The following is a 23,382-nucleotide window of genomic DNA, read 5'->3' on the forward strand; positions in this document are numbered from 1 at the left end:
AGCAGCTGCTGCCCTGTGGATGCTGTTGGAGTTGATGCTGCTGTGTGCTGGTGGCCCTGGGCAGAGGCAGCAGGCTGGAGGCGTCCAGAGCCTCATGACCATGACAGGTGTGGAGGTCTGTGGAGCTGCTCACATCTTGGGGAGGCTTTCATGAGCTCAGCTTTGCTTTTCCTCTCTTTGTGCTGTTGCCTGGTGGCTGTTGCTCCGCCTGGACCTGTAGGGGGACTCACAACCTTTGGGGAGTGGGTGCAGGGTATGGAGAGGTGCAGTGGTTCAGTTCAGACCTACATACAGCCAGTACATCCCATCCTGCTTTGAGGAGCAAACACCCACTGGCTGTTTATTGTCAGGACAACTTGGGTTGTCCCAACAGGCTGCCAAATCCTGGCCTTCTGAACTCGTCTGGATTTGCCAGGACTGGGTTAATCTTCATGGTATCCAGCTGCCTCAGCTGTTGCAGGGCTCCAGAGCAGCTTGCAAACTGGTCTATGAGCTCCTTGAAAGAGGAAGGTTGAGCTATGCTTAATTATTGGCTTGCAGTCTTTTGGGGGGGGTGCCTGTGAACCCTCAGCTCCAGGAGTCCTTTTGTGCCTTTTTTTTCCCCAGCATGTGGCAGCTTATTCCAGCCTGTGCTTCAGCCATACCAGGGAAAATCAGAGCCTGTAACACAAATGTTGGCAGTTTGTAACTCCACCACTCACGCCTGAAGCTGGAAGGGGTTGCTCCAGACTATAACTGCCCTGAGGCAGCTGATAGAGGTCTGCAGCATGGCAGGGATGTCCAAGCTTCCTGTACTGCTTCCCCTGCTCCATCCCGAGTGAGTGACAGATCATGGCAGTTCTCTTCACCTTCATGTCCAGTGTTCTGGGTGGGTCATCTGGCACCTCTCCAATTGCATGGCAGCAAGGACAGGTGTTTGTTCCCCTGCTGTCAGACCACAGTGGGCAGAGGGGGCCAAGCTCCCTGGGGAGCACGAGCCAGTGCTTGTCCTCTGTCACCCTTGAGCTGATTTCTCTCAGGATTTAGTGCAATGCCCAGTGTTGGTAAGAGATGGAAGGTACCCATTACCCTCAAGAGTAGATCAGCAGCTGATGGACCAGTGCCTTTAGTCCAACCCCAGCCCACCCAACATTCACCTTTCGTGGGCTCCTCAATGCTGTGGTGAGTGTGAGGAGGCAGAGGCTCATGCCTGGCTTGAGCAGATGCATTTCTGCTGGATTTGTTGTAGATAAGCTCTCCCTTAGGTAGGATGCCTTTGCCCTGCCAGGTCTGCTAGGCTGGGTCTGCAGTCCTAAAAGGATGTGCTTCCAGCATGGAGGAGAGGAACAAACCTTCCTAAGAGGGGAGATGATGATGGGAGGTCACCTCTCCTGGGTACCAGAGAGAAACTAGGACTGATTTGGAGCTGAGTCTCCATACAGCTTTTGAGACAGAATCGGCCTCCTCTGGCACTGGGATGGCAAAAGAGAGACACTGGAGCCACAAAATGGAGTCACTGGTGAGGCTTGGGGTATGCTTGTCTTCCAGGCCACTGACATCTGAATTTTGCACATGTGTGTTTTGCATGGCTGCTTCCTCCTAAAGCTCAGTGAGGCTCTGCTGATCTGAGGCTGAGCTCCAAATTAAATGACACCAAACAGTGAGGCTTTACATTTCAAAGGCTCAGAGCAGAAGGATGCCTGGGACTTTCTGTCACTGTGGAGTAATTGGGATGATTTTTTTTTTTGGCGGCTTGTACAATGACCACCAGGTGCTCACTCACAGACAGATGGTTTTACCTGCATCTTCTGCTAATGTGAGGAATTATAACAACCCCGAAGGGATGAAGAGGGGTGGCAGAGCTGAGTACAGTGGGGAGAGCAAGTTAGTAACTGCTCTGCATTCCTGGCTCTGGCTGCTTATCACAGTGATAACTTGTGGATGGGCACATTTGCATCACAGGACCCCTGGAAATTTCTGCTTCTGTTCCCCCATTCCACACACCACCAACCAGAAAAATCTCCTGGTACATTTAAAGTTGCTACAGTGTCTCTTTCCCTTCACGGCTCTGTGAGATGGACTCTAAGGCAAAGGTGCTGCTTGAAGGTCAAAGATGGAACTCTAAGGCAGCTGGGAGAATGGTTGGTCTGGGAGCCCCAGTCCCAGCACGGCACTGGGGGCTATTGCCTTTCAAAGGGAACCTGAAGGGGTGTCATGGCCCTGGGGGATGAAGAGAATGTGCCATAGCTGATGACAGAGTGGCCCTCTCTGCAGCTGCCTGTTGGCTTCATGCATTTGCTGATGGGCTCTGTTCCCACTCCATAAGGTTGTAAGGCACTCTGGAAAGGCTGCAGGGACAGAAACCATGTCCTCATTCCCATTGTGGACACCTGCATTTTTTCCCTGCTACTGGATCGCCGGTTACTCTCATTTACTCTGGGGTTTATTTCTGCCTGGAGCTGATGGCAGGTCCTTGACATGCAGGAAGGTAGATATCTGTCATCTGCTGGGGCCAGCTGCTCTGCTCTTCACGCTGTGTGGATTCACAGCTTGGGGTAAGGTCCTCCCAGCGATTCAGTAACCAGACCGTGAATTGGCAAAAGCTTATCAAGAGGTCAGTGTGGAGAAAGACTTGCTCAGGAACTTCTCTGCCGAGCAGTTCAGGAATGAGCAAAGCAGAAGTGGCTTCAGGGGCTGCCAGATGTTGTGGGCTCACAGCGGAGGAGCACAACCATCGACTCCTCTCTGTTCCTGCATCTTCCTCCTCCTCTCTCACACGCACCTCTAGGTGCCAAGTTCAAAGTTCATTTGTTCTGCCCAGGTCCTGCCACCCCAAGAAGCCACTGCCTTCATCTCCCACCTGTTCCCCTGCAAAGCCGTGTCTCCTGGTGGGACCTACTTTGGGACCCATAGCATTGGCACATCTCTGGCTTTCTGCTGTGTCCTGGGGCAGAGGGCCAGTGTCCAAATTCCTCCCCTCTTGCTATCCAAGACCCAGCAGCCTTTCTGGGACAGCGCTGCAGCAGGCAGAGTACACTTCCTGCCCGTGGCAAGCTGTGGCAGCTTGGGGAAGGGCAGATGGGGGCAGAGGTGTAGATATGCTCCCCCAAAGCCCTCCCCATCCTCCAGGTACCCAGAGTCTGAGGGGGACATCAGCACTGGGAGGAGGAGGGATGACCTCCAGGTCTCAGGGCACTAATGAGGATCTGGGGCAGCTCTGGTGGCTGCAGCTTTGGCTGATGTGCTGAGGTCAATGGTGTTGCACAGAGCTGTGTATGGTTTGGGGTGCCTGGGAGAGCAGAGCAGTGGTGCAGATGGGGAGTTGGCTCCCCAGGAGGGAAAGATCTGGAAAGCTGAATGGTGTGATGCATCTCTGGAGCATTACCGGCTCATGGAGCACATCTGGGAACATATGGGATCCTTGTGGAAGGGCAGAGTCAGGCTGGGTCTGTCCTTGCCTAACTGCTTTGATTTCTCCTCTTGATTGATCTGCACAGTCAAACTCACGATCCTTTGTTGGCAGAGGAGCATTTGCCAGACTGCAAAGGTCGGTGAAAGCAGCTGCTGCCCTCCCCTGCTGCCTCGGTTGCCGGCAGAAGAGCCCGGCTTTGGAGGCACTCGGCTTGTGTCCCTGCTGGCAGCGCCAGCCACTGGCTCCCCGCACGCCCGGCACACTCAGCAGGCGCTCTGCTCTCCAGACCAAGGTAATGAGCCACCTGGGACCTGTGCCGGGCCCCTGGTGGGCCGGGGAGGAGGAGAAGTGGGAGCTGCAGAGGAAAGGCAGCCTCGCCTCGCCTCGCCGTGCCCGCCCGCAGCAGGGCCGATGGAGAGGTGCGGGCACGTGCGGCCGCTGAAGTGGCGAGTCGCGGCTCGGGGACACCTGGAGCTGGCCCTGACGGATCTGCCCAGTGCCTCCCTTCGCCTCCCTTAGCCCCTGCTCGCCTCCCCTGCATTCCCAGCTCCTCCCGCATTGCAGGCAGCCCGCCCAGCTGTGCCTTTGCTGTGTGCCCGCCAGCGCTGTTTGTGTGCGCTGGGATTTCCTCGGGCGAGTCGTTACCGCCGGTGGCTGCGGGCTCCAGGGGCTTCATTAGCCGAGCTCACCGGGAGGAATTGTCATCCCGCAGGGTGAGGTTGGCTCTTTGCCCTTTGTCAGCTTTTTGGGGAAGAGAGATGCAAGCTCTTGGATGTCGAGGTTTGAAGCTGGCTTTCTGGAGGCCCGTGGGGAAATGCCTCTTGTTCTTTTATAAACATTCAGGAAGGAACTTGTCCCGGACCCTGGCTTGCTTTTAAAACATGGGGATATCTGTCCCTGGGGCAAGGGAAGAAGGAGCAGGAGGAGCAGTGAGCAAAGGTGACCAGTGGCTCAGGGGTGTCTGTCCTACAGCAGAGAGCCTGGTTGGGATCCCTGTCACCCAAGTCAAGCCTGAGCTCAGGGTTTCCCTGAGCAGGAGCTCAAACAATCTTTCTCCACTGTTGGCTGCACTTAGCTGATAGCTTGAAAGATCCTCCTGTCCTGGAAACTTGCTTTCTGACATCAGATTTGCCAACGTGTTTTATTTGAGATGTGCTTATGGATGTCATGATCATCTTCCCTATTCCTCCTCAGCAAACCAGGCTGAAACCCACTTGATCTTCCTCTTTGGATCTTCCTTGCCTTCCAAATGAGGCCAATAAGCCTGACAGTAAGTCCCTGTGGGTGGGAAGGGAAGGACTATTTTGTCTGGGAATCAGGCGGTTGCATCGCGGCTTTGCCCTGGGCTGCTGGTGGCTTTATCTGTGCAAGTTCAGCAAGGTTAGGTTCTTCAGCTTCCCTTTTTGGCTTTCTCAGCTGTGAAGGGATGGTGTGAGGCTGAGCTTAGCTCATCGTGAAATATATTCCATGAAGCCTGGGAACTGGGGGCGTTGCAGAAAGACAAGGTTGTTCAAGGAGGTAGGAAGGGACGGGGAGGGTATTTATTCCACTCCTCCATTTTCCTCCTGGGGCCATTAATGTGACACATGTCCTGAGTTTGTCCTGGTGACTGACAGGCTGTGGAAGAACAACTAGAGATGCCTGCAATCCATAGAGCAAAAGGAAAGGGTTGAGGTTTGGAAGGGGCAGTTCAGACCTTGGCTCAGGAGACTGAGAGCCCCCATGTGCTGTGGGCACCAGGCACTGCTGCTCCTGCTCCATTTCTGTTGCTTTGACTCCTCTGCAAGAGGATTTCATGACAGGACTCATTGTGGGTGAGGACATGTGTGAGAAGGCTGTGAACCACAAGCTTACAGCTTGTCTGGACGTTCCTGTTGCAGAAGGGCAAGTACTCAAGTGAATGGTGGCCCAAGAGAAAAAGCCATCAAGGTGGGTTGGGAATGTCCACCTGGATGAGGAGATCTCCAAGTTATCCATGGAAGATCTGTCACCACAAGTCTTGTGGCAGGGCAGAGCAGGTCACTCTAGGTTAGGACTTACTCTCCCTGTGAGCAACATGACAAAGACACAAGTTTTAAAGAGGCTCTTTTTACCTGTGTGGTGTCCCATGTAGGGTGGGAGGCTGCAGTGCAGTGGGCTGCCTTGCTGAGGCAAGACAACAGGAGATGATCTTGGATGATGATCCCTTTCCTGAAAGGCCCTGCCTTGACAAGAGACAGAGAAATTGCCACAGCTGCTGCTCCTGGCAGCCTTGCCAAGGCAACAGAGCAGGCAAAGCGATTTAGCATTGTTCCAGTCATCCGTGATGGCAGAGATCATTGCATCAACCCCTTCAGCATTGTGATTAATGCTGAAGAAGCAGCCTGTGAGGGCTGGGAGGAGAGCGTTGGTCCCTGGAGATCTGCTCTCTGCAGCAGAGGCAGCCCTCTCCAGCTGTGGTCCTCCTCTGCCACAGTCTCATCTGCCTCCTTTCGTGTGCAGCTGTTGACCTGTGTGCTCCCACTGTGTGGAGTTCCTATGAACTGGGACAGGAACCCAGGACCGATTCCTCAGGAGAGGAGAGATTATGTGGATTTACACAGATTTCTTGTTTTATGATGCAAATCCGGTGTTTGAGCTTTCAGAATGGTTAAAACCAAAGTCCCCTTCAGGGAACTCATGTGTGGTTGTGATGGGGAAGGAGGAGAAGAAAATGGGATGTGGTGGGGTCGGGTAGGAGGCAGAGTATGAGAACATATAGTGGAGCTCTGGGAAGCTGGTGAGTACCATCTCCCCAGCTGGCTTTGCTTATCCATGGTGGATACAGGAGCAAGGCAGAACTTGAGAGTGGAAAGCACTGAGTCTTTAGGAAAATTAATCTTTTTTAATGCAAAAGTTTCCTTTACTTCTGAAACTCTCTGTTCCAGGACTAATTACTGCCAAATAACTGTAACACCAGGGGGGACCCAAGCCCCATGAATTGTGTTTGTTTGCACCATCTGCTCTTTATTCTGCAGGTGACATTCCCGTAGTTGGGGGCAGTATGATACATCCCTGGAAGCACATGGACTAATGTACCTGAGCATGTCTAGGCTGGCAGTTTTGTCAGGCTTGTCCTACCCCCATGCTGGGGGCTCTGACTGCCCCCCGCAGCTCCTTTCTGAAAGGTTTTATCTCGCTGGGACTTGCTACCTGGTTCATATCTGAAGCTGATGGATGCTCCTTTGTGTGCTGGAGGATTTCTCTTGCAGCTCAAGTGGGTGCTGAAAGAGGAGAAAGTCCAAGAGTGTGTCAGGGCCTGCAGCGAGGAAGGGCTGGAGCTTATTCCCTTTTGCTGGAGGACAGGATGGAATCTCCATCCCAGGGAGGAGAAAAGTGTTCATGACTCTGACAGCAGCTGCCAGCCATGACGTGGGAGCCTGTGCCTGGTCCCTGCCAGCTCTCTCAGGGCGCTGGGATCTCCTGAACCCACCAACACCCCCGGGCTCATTCCTTTACCTCGCAGTTTGTCCGTGCCTGGCAGCTGCCACTCCGCAGCTCCTGCCCCGGAGGAGCCATGGGAGCAGCTGGGTGATTCGGCCCGGGAAGCGCGGGCGGGCAAGGTGTAAATTGCATGGCGGGCTGCCTTCGCTGAGGTGAAAATGAAAAACTCTCCCACCTATCAAGCCCGGTGTTTCACGGCTCCCACGGTCCAAACGCACTCCCACTCCCTCTCACTGCTGCGGAGAGGATCTCGGGGGTGGTTTTCTCCTGTCTGTCCTTAAGCCATGGCACTGCCACGTCAGCAGGGCGGTGTGTCCTGGTTGCAGGCAGCACGGGGGCCTGCCGTGGGAAGGGGAAGTGAGCCGAGGGCAGGCAGGGATGCTGATGACGTTGGAGGTGCTAATTGCCAGGCTCAGTATTCTGCTACCTGGAGGATTTGTTATCCTTTGGCGAGACTTTGCTTTCCGCTGCCGTAGTGCTGGTGGTGCCACTCGTTTTTCCCGCTGGCTGACGGAAACAGCCTTTTCTTGATTGCAATAATATCACCTTCTGTTTCTGAAACACCTCGCACCCCAGAGGATTTGAAAGTAAAGTGCACGTGCGTGGGAGCAGTCTTACCACCTCTGAAATGTGAGTTTCTCCAGCCTGGGAAGCAGCAGCTGTTCCACAGCCCTTGGCAGCCCAGTGCTGGTGGCTGTGCCGTGTGCTGGAGCTGGCTCCGGGTGCTGTCGCCCTGGAAGGCTGGGCCTGCCCGGCTCCATGTGCACCCTGCTGGAGCTGCAAGCTGAGATGTTGGGCTTTCCTTGATGCTTGAGGTATTACTGGTGTAAAGCATGTCTGCCTGCCTCTCCTTCCAGCAATCTGTCTTCCCTTCTGCCCAGCTGTCTCTTGGGCTGATGGCTCTTCCCCAGCCTCTGGCTGACTTCTGCCCCTCATTGGGCAGCCCTGGGCACCCAGGCTTCATCCCTGTCTCCCATTGTTAGGCTGTGGCTTAGCAGGGAGGACCAGAATCAGGGCTCGGTTTGGAGGGGGCCTTTAAAGGCCATGCAGTCCAGCCCCCCTGCTGTGGGCAGGGACATCTTTCACTAGAGCAGGGTGCTTAAAGCCCCATCCAGCCTGACCTTGAACACCTGGCTATGTCCAGTGATGGGACATCCAGAGCTTCTCTGGGCAGCGTGTTCCAGTGCCTAACGACCTTCAGGACAAGGTATTTGTTCCATATGTCCAATCTAACCTTCTGGCTTTTGCTTTAAAACCACTGTCCCTTGCCCTGTCACTACAAGCCCCGGTAAAGTCTCCATCTCTTATAAGCACACTTTAGGGCTCCTCAAAGCCTTCTCCTCTCCAGGCTGGATAACCCTAACTTTCTCAGCCTGTCTCCGTAGCAGAGTTGTTCCAGCCCTTGGACTGTTTCCGTGGTCTCTGGATCTACTCTGACATGTCCATGACTGTCTCATGCTGGGGACTCCACAGCTGGAGGCAATATTTCAGGTGGGGTCTTACAAGAGCAGAGCTGAGGGGCAACATTGCCCTCAGGCTGCTGTCCACGCCACTTCTAGTGCAGCCCAGGAGATGCTTGGCCCTGGGAGGAAGGGCTGCCTCTTTTTTTTTGCTTTTATCAGCTCAGATGGGTGATTTGAAGTGGTGTTTAACCTCAAGCTGCTGTCTGAGCAAAGAGGAATGGAAACAAGGACATTCCCAGTCTGAGCCGGGGACAGAGGGGTGGCCCAGCAAGGAGTCTGTCTCGTGGCTGAACTGGGAGAATGCCGAAGGGCGCTGGGTGCTGTGCAAACTGAATTGCAAAGCCTCTGAGGACTACCTAGCGCCCGTGTTCTAAGATAAGTGGGGATGACACACCGAGCGTGGAGTGTGTGAGGAAGCGAGGAGGATGTAGCACACAGCATGCTCCCCCCAGTCCTAGCTGGTGGCTCAGTTTCAGCTTTTAATTTTAGCAACCGATTTAGGGCCGTTCAGCTCCCCGCAGTTTTGTTGTTCCTTTAAAATCCCTGGGACTGAAGCGTCTGACCCCATCATTGAGAGATGGAGAGGACGGATGCCTCCAGCTGGAAGGAAGATGTGGGGGAGTTGTGTTGTCTGAGCAGGCAGGAGTTGCTGGCATGTGAGGACAGGGCTGGTGGGTCGCCCGGAGGTCTTCCCGCACTGTGCCAGGTGCCAGCTGACTTGCTGGCACTACCCAGAGCAGCCCCAGGCTCTTGGCAGTGAGGCTGTGGTGATGCCCTGGCTGGCTGGGGGGATGCTGGTGAGCCCCCCCAGAGGCAGCAATCCCCAGTGATGGTCACAAGTCCCCTCTGCGTTCGCACCCTCCATCTATTCCTTCTTCAGGTGTGGCAGCGTAATAAATGGAAGGGACTGACCCCAACTGCCTATGGAAAAACTCCTCATGTGGTTGGCGTTGGTCCAGCGTCACAGCAGGATGTGGATGGAGCCAGCTCCATGTGCCTGACACCCTTTGGCATCCCTGCGATGGCAGCAGCACATCCTGTCACAGTAAGAGCAGGGGTGAGCGGCAGCTGCAGGCACATTGTGCCAAACTGATGTCGAGACAATCCCTGTTAACAACCCACAGCTTCTCCTTGAGTCTGGGCCCTGCTGGCCAGACTTGGGCCACATGTCCATTGGCCCCTCTGGGAAGTTGTTCTCTCAATTGGCACTGTGCAGAGAGCAGTCGATGCTTAGGCTGGACCCTGCACTGTTGGCTTTCCCAGTGGCTCCAGCCTGTCCCAGCTTTTCGGCTGTGCCCACAGGCAGATCCCTGGAGGGTTCATCCCTGGCTGGTGGCGGGGAGGGCAACTCAGGGCTGCCTGATTCCCCTAAGGGAGAAGAGGGTTTGCATCTATTGGGTGACCAGTTGCTTGCTCCCTGTGACTTTTCCAGGGCTGGATGGGATTTATAGGCACGTTTTTCACGTGTTGCAGGCAGATGGTGTGCTGGTAGGGATGGGCACAAGCAATGGCTCTGTTCCTATGGCACACAGGTGGCTGGAGTACAAAGTGGACATCTCTGCAGTGGAGCCAGGAGCTGCTGGGCAGCATGAACAGCTCAGCTTCCAGCTCTGCTCCAGCAGGAAGCTTGGTGGTGGCATGAAAAACCTCTGCCCAGCTGCTCCTACAGTGTCAGTCCTGAAGTAGGGACTCAGCGGGCTGGTGTGGCTTAACCATCACCTTGTGAGCCATGCCAGGAGGTCCCAGTAAGGAGTCAAGGGTGACAGGGAGCTTGTGGGGTGAAGTGGGGTGAGGACAGCAGCTGCCTCCGCACTGCCTTCCTGGCGACCCTAGAAGTGTTCTGGGTTCAGCTGGAGCCTGATTGCCAGCATGCCCATGCATGGTGAGGATCCAGAGAGCATCCACAAGGCTCATTTGTGGTCTCCTAACAAGGTGAATTCTTGCAGCAGTGGGAGATGAAGCAGATCCACTTGGTGACATTTGAATTCCTGAGCAGATGAACCTGAGAGAGTGACAAAGCCAGTCCCTGCAGCATCCCAGCTCACATTCTGCTTCCCAGCAGGTGCTGAGGGCCATGGTGAGGGACATGAGCCCCCTGCCACCTCCTTCTGCCTTTGCACAATTCTGCTGGGATTTTAATGACTGCAGGTCATGTCTCAGACACTTTGTCATGTCCTCTGTAGCCCTGGGACTGCTCTTGTGCTCACCCAGGAAAGTGGGGGCATCTTCCTCCTGGGAGGCTGTGCCCAAGCCATATCATGGACAGACATTGTGACCTTACGGACAAGTAGGGAGAGGGGAATTTGTGCTGACAAGTAGGTGGCATCTCCTGCTGCTGGGGAAGGTCTCCCGAAATGCTGGTTGTTGCATAATCCTGTTGTCCTTTCTGATGCACAAGGCTAGGGGATGCTCCATTCCTCTCTAGGATGAGAGCAACATGGAGGAAATCCTGCAGTCACTACGTGGTGGTAGGGGATTTGGAACCCGAGGTTAAAGACTGGGCGAGGTGCTGTTCCATCTGGGAAAGAGGAGTGCAAGAGTCTTCCCTTACATAATGCCTTGCTCCCGAGAAGGTGGTGAGAAGCAGCCCACCACGTTCCTCAGATGGGCTGAGAAGGAGTTGGCTTCATGGGAAGCAGTGGGTCTAATGTAGCAGGAGTATGCTGGAGCTGCTGTTCCTGTCGGGACTGAACTTGGGGACTCTGGATGTATTTGTGTGTCTCGATGGGCTGTGTGGATTATGTGCAATGAATCCTCTGTTTCAGGTGCCCAGAGGAGGCTCCTGGATAGAAATCAGCCCTGCACGCTGCGCTGCTGCCCCCATGTTTGCTGGCCATAGGAAGGGAGAGCTCCTGGCGGAGGCTGAGGAGGGAGGTGGCACTGCACGACCTTGCAAAGGGACGAGTCCCCTTCCCTGCCCCACTTACTGGTCCTGTTGTCACAGCCAGCAGCCTGACACTGACAGTGTCCCACTGTTCACCTCTCGCTGAGCTCCTCCGCCTGTGTGAGACTGCATTGGATTTGACTGGAGGGCTCTGCCTTGCACACTCCACGTTCCCCTTGCTGCTCCATCTGTTGGCTTGGCGGCACACCCAGGCAGGGGCTCCCTCCTCAGTGGCAGTGCAGCACTGCCTGTTGAGCCTCTCTGTTGTTTTGCCATGTTGTTGAGCCTTTGCTTATTTGCTCTCTTCCCACACCTTTGCCTTTGGACTCCGCTCTCCAGTCTCTCTGGGTTGTTTCTTTTCATTGCAGTGTTCCTCTCCACTGGGATAATCCCAAATTCACTGTGTCACCAGCCTCTTGGTTGCTTTTTGCTGCACTATTCTTGCCTGGCCTCTGCTTGCTTCCTAATCTGCTTTGGTATGATCACAGTGCTGATCTCCCACCCCCTTTGGATGATCCCCTTACCCATTTCTGTTGTCATGGCTCCCCACCTCATTGCCTCTGCCCATTTCTCAAGCTTTATGCAGCCTCATCCCTTTGTCCCAGGCTGGATGGGACAGCATTCCCAGCTGCAACCTCCTTGCTCCTTCTTGGGGATATTGTCCTGTCTTGAGCCCACCTGCCAGTGCTGAGCTCTGCAGCAGCCCTGCCAGAGGCTGGGTGTCTCTGGGAAGAAGCGCAGAAGCAGAGGCCAGCTCACAAGCCTGGCTTCCAGCTTAATTTGTATAGACATAAATTAGCACCCCCAGGTTCTGGTTTCCCTCCATTTCATCTTGGGAAAAGCCCTGGATGAATTGAGAAGAAATCAAGTACTGTAGCTGTCCCTAATGAGGGTATTGACAGTGAGTGTCCAGCTACTTCAGCGTGGTCCCACCGACCTGGTCCCCAGCCATGGGCTTTGGCTGCTGGACACCTAGGCACTTCTGGCTTCAGGGACACAGAGCTGCTTCCCACCCTGGCAGGGTGGAACATCCTTGTCTCTCTTACAGGATAATCTTGACTGTGAAGTAGCATTTGGCTCAAGAGCCAGTCCTGCTCTTCACTCAGGTGTGCATTTTTATTCCTTAAAAAGACAAGATTCCCACATTTTGTATGGGTGAAGGGGGTGTTGTTTGTGTTTTGGGGATGTCACTACTATGTCTGTGTAATTGGAAGTTGTAGCAGCCTAGAGTAGATTGTAGGGAGAGGGCACGTCCCAGATCCACTCTTTTGGAACCTCAGGATGGGCTTGGGATGTCTTGGAGACCAGACTGGAGCCCTGAGGATTTAGGACCTCACAGGAAGTTAATGAAGGTCTCTTTGCTCTAAGATCCTTTGAGTTGTCCTTGTCTGCATGAAGTAGTGGAGGGCCAGCTGGATTTATCCAAAAAAACCCTGCAAATCCTGGAGATACCCATCTCTGCTGTGTGTTGCAGTAACCTAAAATAACGAGCCGAGCTGGAGGTTGGCGGATGGGCTGGTGGTTGGTAGAGCAAGGGGCAGAGCGGCGGGGCGGGCTCTTGTCTGCGTTGTTGCTGAAAAAGCAGGAGTGATATGAGCCGCCTCTGCTCTGCTGCTAAAAACAACCCAGCTTGTTTTTATTTAATACAGTTTTGATCTGCAGGCCTCAGTGTTTCACCTGCCTGCGAGTGGGAACTCCAAACTCCAAGCGCCTCGGAAGCCCGCCTGCGTCCCTGCGTATCCCTGCAGCACTGGGATAGGGAATGTGGTTCCTCCTCGGCTGGAGGAGGGACTGCTGAAAGCCAGGCTGGAAGGAATTGGGATGGGATAGGTGAAGCTTCTGCTGGGGTCATGTCTCTGCAAACTGGGCCTCTGCATTGCCAGATGCTGCAAGTTTTCCCGGGAAAATGGACCCAAAAACTGCTCATGTGGGATTTCTGCCTGTATTTCTTGTGCAGCATCCTGGCAGCATGGAGGTGGCTCTCCAGGTGGTCCAACTGCCAGGGGAGAGGGTCACTGTTGGCTCACGTCTGTTGTGGATCCTGCCTGGTGCAAGCATTTGTCTGGGAAATAAATGATTCTTAAATCACGTTAGTCCATCTCCAGGGCAGAAGGGGGTCAGGCTTTTGTAAGGTCATGATTGATGTGTCCTTAGAGCTCATTCTTGGTGTGGGGCCAGCTCTGGCTACAGAGAGCCCCAGAAGGATGGGGACCCTGCTGGAGAATGTGCAAATAAGCCACAACAGCAGGCCATGACAGAGGAGAATAGCTGAGGCAGGGAGGAAGATCACTGGGTTAGGGAAGAAGAAGAGGATAATCAGGGCAAGAAGGAGGAAGAGAATAGCTGGGGCAGGGAGGAGGAGGAGGAGGAGAAGAAGGAGGAGGAGGAGAAGAAGGAGGAAGATAATCAAGGTGGTTGCAGGGTTAAATAAAAGCTGTCAGTGATTTGCAAAGGGGAAAGAAAGAAAAAGAAAACCCGCTGAAGAGACACTCTCCTTTCTCACCCGGCTTGTAATCAGCCGCCCCCTCTGCCAACGAGCAGCTGGCGGGCGGGCGGGTGAGGAGGGGGTGGCAAGAGGGGTCCAGCTGCTCCTCGGCCCGGCCTCGGCACCCCGAGAGTCCCCACAGCCCCGGCTCAGCGTGGGCTGCACGGTCCGGGGGACATGCCCCTGTCCTGGGTCCCTGACAGGCTGGGGGTCTGAGGTCTTGAAGAGCACTGCCAGGGGGAGGTGGGGTGAGGAAAAGGAGGAGTGGGACTTGTCTGAAATGCCAGGGATGCACCTCCCACTCCCCCTGCCCTCACGTTCTGAAAGGAGCTGCTTGAGCTGTCGGCTCTGGATTATATTAATTATCAGAGAAGTGCTACGCCTGCTCGTGGGGCCGTGCTGCTCGTGGGGCCGTGCTGCCGGGAGGAACCAGAGATCTGGCAGGTCTGTGTGAAGCAGCTGCCTGGGTCCCCAAAGCCCCTCGCTCCAGCCCAAAATGAGCACATCAAAACCAAGGCTGAGCTGGGGGGGTATTCAGCATCTCCTCCTGGAGCCAACTGGCTGCTTACCCCCAGGGCCAAACCTGCCTGCCCTGGAATGTGGGGCTGGTGTGGCAGGGAAATCAGCACAGTGATTTTTGGGACCCTCTGCTCCTCACTAGGCCTCCATGCCTCTGGGCAAAGAGGGCCAGTCTGACCTGGCCGGGTGGGAAGGTCAATGTGGTGGGGGGCTGCTGGGACGGGGGGCGAGGGCACATCCCTGCCCATGGCTACTTTGTGTCTTCCAGGAGAGGAAGCTGTGTGCCCACCCCCGGATCGAGATCTACAAGCAGGACCGCATCTACTTCGTGTGTCCCCTCGCCCGCCAAGGGGACTTCTACGTGCCTGAAATGAAAGAACTGGAGAGGAAGAGCAGGGCTGCTGCAGCTGTGGCCGAGGACGCCCAGACAGACATCACAGGTATCCGTGGCTTGTGCACAGGCTCCCATCTTGGATTGGCATCAGCCCTCACAGAAGTGGGGTCCTGGTGTCCCCAGTCCTGCTGCCTGAGCAGACAGAGACTGGCCTGTGCCCACCTGGTGCCCAGCCACTGAGTCTCAGCACACCTCTTCTTCTCGCCCTGGGCTGATCCCCAAGGGTCTTGTCCCTGAGATGCCATGCCATGCCTCAGGGAGCACCCAGGAACCCTTGCAGTTTTGGTACAAGGGCCAAGCTGCCACTGAGCCACTGGCCCACTGTTGTCAGTGCAGAGCTGGATCTCACAGCTTTTAGTTGCAGCTGGGCTTGTTTTTCTCTTTGTCATATACATCTTCCTTGATCTCATCTTCATCTGTTACATACTGGGATTGCAAAGAGCTTAAATACCAGGTTGCTGTAGCTGGTGGTGGAGTTGCCTGAGAGCATCTGCTCAGCAAGATTTGTTGGAGCCTGAATGTATTCATACAGGAAGGGACCACAATGGCTGTAGGCGCAGAACAGCAGTGCTATAGTAACCCAAAATGCTAGTTGCCTTCACCAGCCCACATGCTCCCATGCCTGCGAGATGTGGGAGCTGGCTATCCAAGCATTCCTGGGCACTGGACAGCACATCCGAGCCAGCTGCTGGCAGGGGCAACTGCCTCCCCCTGCCCCACAGGTTGCTCACGCTTGTGTAATGGGCATGAAAAAGCCATGAGGGCTGTGCTCGCCTCCCGGGCAGTCGGGTCATTTGCTTTAACACATCTTCAGGTTTGGGTCGCTTTAATTCTTAATCGCATAAAAGCAAGCCTGGGAATTGCTTTCTGGGAGCTCTGTCCATTTAGCACTGCAGTGAAGAGTCTAATTGGAGCTGTTTCCCAGCACTTCCAGGTCCCGTGTTTGCACGGTGCTCACTCAGCTCTTCTCCTCTCTGTCTGCCTTGTGTCAGGGTGGCTGCTGGGGGCACCAGCCCGGCTTGGCCAGAGGTGCCCCAAAGCCCCCCTCGCTCTGACATCTTCCTGTGGTCGCCCCTTGGTTTTGGAGAGGGATGGCAGGATCCACGGAAGCAAAAGCAGTTTGGGGTGGTGTCTTCAGTAGCTGCGTGTGCTCCTTTCTGCCCTGCTCAGGGGGTGCATGATCCCGCAGCACAGCCAGGGATGCTTGGAGCAGCCACTGCCCTGTGCCCGAGCTGTCTCGGTGCTTTCCCTGGGACGCCCCTGCCAGCATGCCTGCAGTGGGGGACTCCCCTGCCCAGCGGGAAGAAGGGCTAGGAAGGTCTTCCCAGTTTTAGAAAGCAAATGACGTTGGACTTTCTCACCCTGGGCCGGGCTCCCCTGCAACAGCTCTGGGCCAGCTCCTCCACCACCCCTCCCCTTCCAGGCACATAGATGAGCTTTTGTCAGCACAATCTGATGCAGTGCCATCTGCTGAGTCTGCATAAACCCGACTTAAAATAATAATAACTGTGAGGTTGGCCCTGCCTGCAAGACTAAAGAGTTGGGCTTGGATGTTGCACTGTGATTGTCACTGCTGGGCACAGTGGCAGAACCACATCTGATGAGGTGTCACATCCTTGCTCTGGCTGTTGGAGCGGGCTGAGGATGTGGCAAGCCTCTGGGTGGCTTGCGCAGCTCCTGCCTGAGGGCTTTGGTGGTCCCAAGAAGATTCCACCTTATGGAATGAGACTGGTCGTCCGTTCCCAATGATTTTGTGTGCTGGGATCTGTGCAATCACCTTTGAGTTGGAGAAAGAGAAACCTCTTTTCCCATCTTTTTATCCTTCTTCCCTAGGCAGTCCCTCAAGAAGCAAGCTCCAGTTAGTCACAGCCCCTTCAATGGGCATGATGGACATGAGATCTTGATGACCCAGGAGATCCCAGGATGTCTGTGACAGTTTTCAAGCTTTCCTCTGCTGACTGGAGGATGGGCACAGCAATGTCCCCATCTGTCTGTCAGCGTGATCCCCCCTCAACCCCAGTTGCATGGATTTGGGTTATTTCTTGATCCTTCTCAGCTTTGAGGGGATGTTTCAAGTGGTCCTGCCCTGATGGAGGTTCAGACAGTGCTCCTGGGAGAGTGGGGAGGGTGGTGGTCCCTGATGGTGGTTGTCAGCTCCTCCGCCTGTGCCTGAGCTGCACAAATCCAGGTGTAGGGCTTTGATACTCTGTTGCCTCAATGGGTGAGTGGACTGGGAAGGTGCTGAGCCCCATTTCCTCTCCCAAAGGCAGCTGAGGATGCTCTGTGTACAGAAGGTTTGGGGTGTCAGTCCTGATGTGGCAGCAGAAGAAGCCCCCTCTTTCCCCCTCCCAAAATACTGAGATAAGAGCATAGAGTGTGATTTCAGAGCGGGCATCGTGTTGAGTTAACGCTCTGTGTGAACACAGCACTGGTTGATCACAGCTCATGAAACTCCCCACCAGCAGCTGGATTATGCTTTCCTTGAATTAAAGACTTGAGAAGTTCCAAGTGGAAGGTGTTGCCGTTTCTCCTCACCTGTTGTTGTGGCTGGTGCCAGACGGTACCGAGCGACTTGGAAGTGTAAGAAAAGCTTGGATTTGTTTTCTCGAGCCTCCTGACCTTGGAGCACATCTCTCCATTTAGGCTGTCATCTGCTGTCCTTGCTCCTGAGCTCACCCTGTGAAGTGCGGGGTGCCTGTGGCTGTGAGCGAAGCCAGTGGCCACAAAGGCTGTGGGACATGCTCCAGGGTCTCTGCCTTCTGCTGCAGCTCTGCTGAGGATGTACACACTCAACACACAAGGAAGGGGCTGCGGGCTGTGGCTGCCTCTGCACCGATTCCATCCCTTCTTCGCCATCGTCAGGGTCATGGGAAAGACAGGAAGCATTTTAGGAAGGCGGCTGATGGGTCTCCAGGGGGCCAGTGTCAATCACAATTAGTTGTTTTGTACTTAATTGTTTTCTGGGGCTTTGGCATCGGCTTGGCGTTCAGCGGGCCCTCGCTCCCGGCCCCCTCCCGGCAGCGCGCTCTGCAGCGTGACCCCGCTGCTGCGCGTGGAAGGTGAAAGCAAACAAAAGCAGCCTCGCTGGCATGAACACAGATGGTTCCCGAGCACGTGGCTGTGCCCAGAATCTCAGGTGCTCATTTTCCTGCAGCAGAGTCTGTCCCACAGCATTCAGGTACAACTGATGGCACCACGCGCTGAGCCCCAGTGCCACAGAGGGGCAGCTTTCCTGGTGTGTCCTGCCTTATCTGTGCTTGCTTCCATCCTCCAAACAGCCCTGCCTGTTCCTGCCTGCCTCTACATCCTGGGAAGGGCCTCAGCCCCTCTCCTGATGGCTTGTGTGTGAGCTTCAGCAATGACAGAGGAGCTGTGCCCCCTGGCAGCACACTGTATTTAAAGGTGATGACTATTTGATGGAACAAGGGGAAGGAAAGGGCCCAGGAGCACCAGGAGTGGAGCTCTGCTGAGGCATCAGTGTGAGCGAGGCAGGAGGAGAGCCCTCCCTAATTCTGGATTTGGGAATGCCAGTACCTGGTATGGCACAGGGCTGAACTGTCTGGGGGAGCCAGCTCCCCACCACTGGCAGTGTGGGGTCAGTGGTTCCCGTTGCACCCATCCCTGGCTGGTCTCTTGGAGTTGACTGCTTGATATCCCTTCTTCCTAGGAGGCCCTGGCCTTTGGGGGACTCCTCAGCACCCTGGCATGGCTTCACCCCCGACTGTGCCTCTGTTTCCCGGATGAAAACTTCTGGGTTCCATGTTCCTACTGAGTGAAGGTGCAGTGGGATGGCTGTACTGTCCTTGGGGAAGCAAGGTCAAGGGGGAGTTTCAACAGGATGGCTGCTACCTCAGTATGTTCCAGAGGGAAAAGCCATGCTGGATCAGGGTGTTAGACTGGTTCCTGGTGTAAGGACCAGCCTTGGGAAGATGGATGCAAGGAATGGGCAGTGGTTCATGGGTGTGTGGGGAAGGATGGACAAGTGAGTGTAACAGCTGCTGGAAGGCTGTGCCTGGGAGATGAGAGCTGAATCCCTGCTTGCCCTCCCACGGGGCTTTGGTCGTCCTCTTGGAGCCCCTTGCACTGCCTTCCTGGCCTCCTTGGGCTGTGTTAGGACAGCCACATTCCCTTGTCAGAGCTGAGCACGCAGGGTCCCTGGCAGCAGCAGCTCTGCCCACCCCAGACATTTATGCTGGCCAGGCTGAGTGGCCATGCCAGAGCCAGCCTTTGGCTGTGCAGAGGAGAGAGAGGCTGCTGAAATGGGCAAATTTGCCAGCTGAGGCTGCTCGAACATGATCAGAGGTGACAGAGCAGTGACAAAGTGCCTGGCTGAAGGGAAACAGGACTCAATTTATTGTTGCCCTTGGAGCAAGGGAGAGGAAGGTGGCTATGAGAGTGAGGACAGCAGTGCTTTCCCGCAGTGGTGGCTTGGAGCAGCGTGTAGGTCAGCTTCATCCCTGTCTTCTTCTTCCTTAGCTGCTGCTCCTCTCCTCAGGAGCTTCTTTGCTTTGTGTCATGGAGTTACATGACAGCTTCGGAGCTGAAACATTCCCTGGCATGTCAGGGGAGGGGTGCCTGAGCAGGCAGGGCACTGCTTGGGGGGCTTGGTGTCATTCCTGTCCCCTCAGGTCTTAGAGGGACGCAAGATGACCATGTGTGATATGAGCTGTCATAAAGCCATGGTGGGAACGTGTCCATGTCACCTCAGGCCACCAATTTGGCCAAATCAGATTATTTCTTGTTTTGAGATCACCACTAAAGACTTTGCAAACCCTAAGTTGTCTTCAAGGCTCAGGGTCTGCACGCTCCCCTTCATCCCCCACAACTCTCCATCTTCCCAGAGGCTCCCTGCTGACCCACTGCCCTGCTGAGCTCCTGTCAGGTGGGACAGCATCTCCCACCTTTCTGCTGCCCACTCAGTGGCTGCTGTCCCCTTCAGCGAGCGCCTCACTGCAGCGTGCAGAACATCCTTTTTAACTTAGAGTAAATGTAGTTTCCGTGTCGAGGTGCTCCTTGATGCTGCAGCAAAGGCACTGCGTGTTAGTGGGCAGTGGTTCTTTTCTCCTTTCCATGGGAGGGGTCACCTGGCATCGCCTGGGGAGCGGCCGAGGGCTCAGCTCGTGCCAGCTGCTAAAAGGGTTGCCAAGATGAGAGGGTGGAGGCTCAGGTTCCTTTCCAGGATGAAGCCAATATGCCACCCAGGTGGGATGAAGCAGTGGGTGCAGCGTGTCTGTGGATCTTTTCTGGCTACCCCTCATCCTGCTACCACTGTTCGGTCCTCTCGGAACAGCCGTCACTCAGCCGGCAGGACCGTGGGATGATGCTGCTCAGGAGGCAGAGGACTGCCATTTACAAGCAGTTCTGCTGGCAGCTGCCCAGGCCGGGAAGAAAAACAGCACAGAGAAAAAGGATTTAAGGATGTTTGGAAGGAAAGTTCCCTCATTGGTGAGTCTCCTTCAGGAGATCAGTGGCTGGCACACAGCTGGAGGAGAGCAAGCAGCCCAGCCTTGGGCACCCTGGCTGCAGGAGCTGTAGGAGGCTGGAAATGCCTGTGGAAGCCCAAGGCAGTCCCTTGCCAGCAGCTGAGGATGGAGCTGCACCAGCAGGAGACAGTGTGGAGGAGAGGGCTCTCCTCTCCCATCTTGGATGGTGATGACCACAGGGAGGCTCCCATCTGTCACTTCCCAGCCCTGTTGGTGGCAAGCCCCAGTCGTCCAGGAGTGCTGCTGCTGAGTGGGGCTCCTCCTGGTTTCCCTCCTGGTGTGGGGCATGATCCTCAGCAGGGGCATCCAGCCCAGCACGGGTGGAGGTGCTGGGAAATGACAGAGCCTGGCGCTCACTTCCCACTGATACAAGGCAGGCCGGGAGAAGATTGAGGCGGGGAGGGCCGGGATGGAAGAGCCTGCCCATTGTTTGCTGACGTATTGTAATTAACAATGTGGAGCTGTGATGTCATAATTAACCACGTGGATCTGTGATGTCATAATTAACAATGATTAATGTTTAACAGGAGGGTTTTATCTCCTGGCTGGTTGCTCTGGCAACAGCACTGAGCTGCTGGTCTCAGTCTGACACGTTCCTCTCCTTGTCGACTCGTTAATTGTGTTGTCGATTGAGCTAATGAGGCAGGGATCTGAGGAGGGGCAGGTGGACCAAGGGGTCCACTTGGCAGCCATGGGCAGCCTCTGGGGGCTTGGTCATGAAATGGGATGTGGCTGGCAGCCAGGCCATGTGGAGAAGCACAGAGTGAACTGGGAAGGCTCCCCCTATCCTCTGGGATCCCGAGACCTCTCTGCTGCTGCCCTGCCTATCTTCACACTGCTGCCAGAGCTGCTGGCTGTGGGGGAGCCACAGAAGGAGCAGGAGCAGGCTGTTAGGTGCTGAAGGCACCAGGATGCCCTGGCATGAGGCTGGGCATACACATCTGCCTCTGACAGAAGCACATGTGAAGATTTGCCCTTGTGTCATCATCCCCTTGGGTGCTTCAACAATGCTGCAGCTCCACATCACCCTCACGGCACAGTGTCCTTCCTGCTCTTTGTCTCATTCCTGGTGCCATGCCAGAGACAGGCATGCATTCTCCCTAAGGAGGGGCTTGCCAGGTCCTTGGTGTGTGCACAGAGAGCAGCTGTGGGGGCAGGGTGCGGCCAGGAGGTCAGGGCATGGCTGGAAGCTGGTGGTTGTTTGTGCTGACTTGGGGGTTCCTGATTTCGGGGAGCAGTTTGAGCTCAGCTCATTGTTGGCCTGGTCATGTGTCAAAGACATAGGAAGTGACAAGAGGTAGGAGCTGGTCTCCACTGTGACTTCTGGTGGCTTCGAAGGCTGTGGCACTCCATCCCCATTGCCTCCTTCTTCCCATAGCATTCACTCCTTCCCCTTCTCTCTCTTCCCAGGGGTCGACACCATGAGTGAGACGAGCTCCATCAGCATGGAGGCCACAACTGACAGCAGAGACACCTCGGTGGCCACCTCCATCCTGCTGCCCTTCCCAGCAAGCCGTGGCCGGGAGGAGGCGGACAACCGCAGCGAGCACAGCTACAGCGAGTCGGGAGCCAGCGGCTCCTCCTTCGAGGAGCTGGACCTGGAGGTCGCCGGGGATGGGGAGGGAGCCCCGGGCCTGCTGCCTGATGTGGGCTACACGGGCAACCAGGAGGTCACAGACAAGTGGACCAAGGAGCCCATTGCTGCTGAGAGAGGAGAAGAGTGAAGAGAGACCTGGCTGCCTCACCTCCCACCGGGGTCTGAGTTATTGGGAACCAGTTGCCTTTCCCACCTCCTTCCTCTCCAGCCAAGAGATTTTGGTCGCTGATTCCCCTCAGGACCTGCTCTCCCTCTTTGCAGAAAGGGTGTTTGACTGTTTTTGGGGGTGCTGGGAGGTGGGGGGGATTTCTGTGGCGCAGGGTAGGTGCAGGCTGGAGGGGCAGTGAAATGCATTTGCCATTTGTGTGTGTCCAGGCATGTCGCAGATTCCTTTCAGGTGTCCCGGGATGGTGGTGGATGTCAGAGATGTCCCCTCTGGTCTCTGCTGGTGCCCCTCTCACCCACAGCTTCTCTCTGCTGCACCACCACGTTTTCTAGCACCAAAGAGCTGTGAGTTGGGTCGGTTGGGTTTGTTCCTCTCTTCTCTTCCCCTTGCTGAACAATGGAAACATCCTGTGTAAATGTGGTCCTCCTGGCACTGCCACAGGTGCTTTGGGGTCTGTAATAAAGTGGATGCTTTTCCTCAGTGGTGGCTGGTGCGTTGCTGACTTGTCCTCTGGCCGGCTGCACTGTCCTGCCCCAGGGTGGGGAGTGGGCTGTGGATGGGAGCTGTCCCCACAGCCCTTGACTGAGCTCAGGGGCTCCACATCCCTGCTGCTCAGGCTATCTCCTGGCCTGGGCAGCCCAGCAGGGCACGGGGTCTGTCCCCAGCTTGTGCAAGCTGCGGGGGAAGTGGGGAAGGAAGGGTCCCGGCTGCCGTGCTGAGCTGGGCAGAGCTGGAGGGAGGTGGCATCCCTGCTCCTCCTGGGAACCTGTGGAGAGTAAAACCAGTATAAAGCCAGGTCCTTGGGCTGCTGCTGGGCCTCCTCCTGTAGCAGGGGACACCAGCCTGCTTGCACTGTGCCTTCCTGACATCCCATCTATCCATCCTGCTGCTGTGGAATGCAGGCAGGGAGGGCTGCCTATGCTGGTCCCAGTTCCCTGTGTCTCAGCTTGGGACAAGGGAGCAGTCTGGACATCATGGCCATGGTTCCACAGGGCAATGCCAGGTGCCAAAGCACCTGCTGAGTGTCCTTGGTACCTCCAGGAGCCCAGGGGTTGTTTCCTGGTGGTCAAATGTGGCAGCCCAAACCTGGGACTTGGGGTGGGGGTTCCAGGGGCAGGAGAGATCTGAGTGTCTTTTCGTGGTGGAAATGTGTCCTCCCTGGCTTGGAAAGGTCATGATTAGTCCTCAGCCAGTGATTGACATGAGATTGTTCATAAATATTTTGTGCTCTGAGTGATAAAATATTAAACTCCTCCAGCCCACATGGAAAAATATTGCTCTTCCCAGTGTTTATCTTTGTTGCTGGTTATTACAAAACTGCCAAGCCCCCTGAAATATTTATGCTTGGCTGAGGCTCCCGGGGGCTTGGAGCCAGGCAGCGGATCCTGACGGTGCTTGTCCCCTAACCCCACGGAAGTTGGGGACCAGGGGGCTTTGCCATCATTCTCCTGCTGTCCACAGCGCTGGAGCAGCAGCAAGGATGATGCAGCCAGTGCCTAGGTGTGTGTGAGCCAGCACCCCTCTGCTGGGGGGAAGCA

At 55.5% G+C, this 23,382-nt stretch overlaps 1 protein-coding gene across 1 annotated transcript in view; it reads left to right on the forward strand.

The window, feature by feature from the left end:
* TEX264 (testis expressed 264, ER-phagy receptor) overlaps positions 1-22,324 on the forward strand; it is a 39,458-nt gene extending 17,134 nt beyond the window's left edge. Inside the window, exons 5-6 of the mRNA XM_048315692.1 lie at positions 14,473-14,644; positions 21,492-22,324. Of these exons, the coding sequence (XP_048171649.1) occupies positions 14,473-14,644; positions 21,492-21,805 (486 nt within the window). The 3' untranslated portion in view covers positions 21,806-22,324. The remainder of the gene's footprint in view (positions 1-14,472; positions 14,645-21,491) is intronic.
* Positions 22,325-23,382: the final 1,058 nt, after the last annotated feature.

Source organism: Corvus hawaiiensis, chromosome 11, assembly GCF_020740725.1.
Source record: "Corvus hawaiiensis isolate bCorHaw1 chromosome 11, bCorHaw1.pri.cur, whole genome shotgun sequence".
Taxonomy (NCBI): domain Eukaryota; kingdom Metazoa; phylum Chordata; class Aves; order Passeriformes; family Corvidae; genus Corvus; species Corvus hawaiiensis.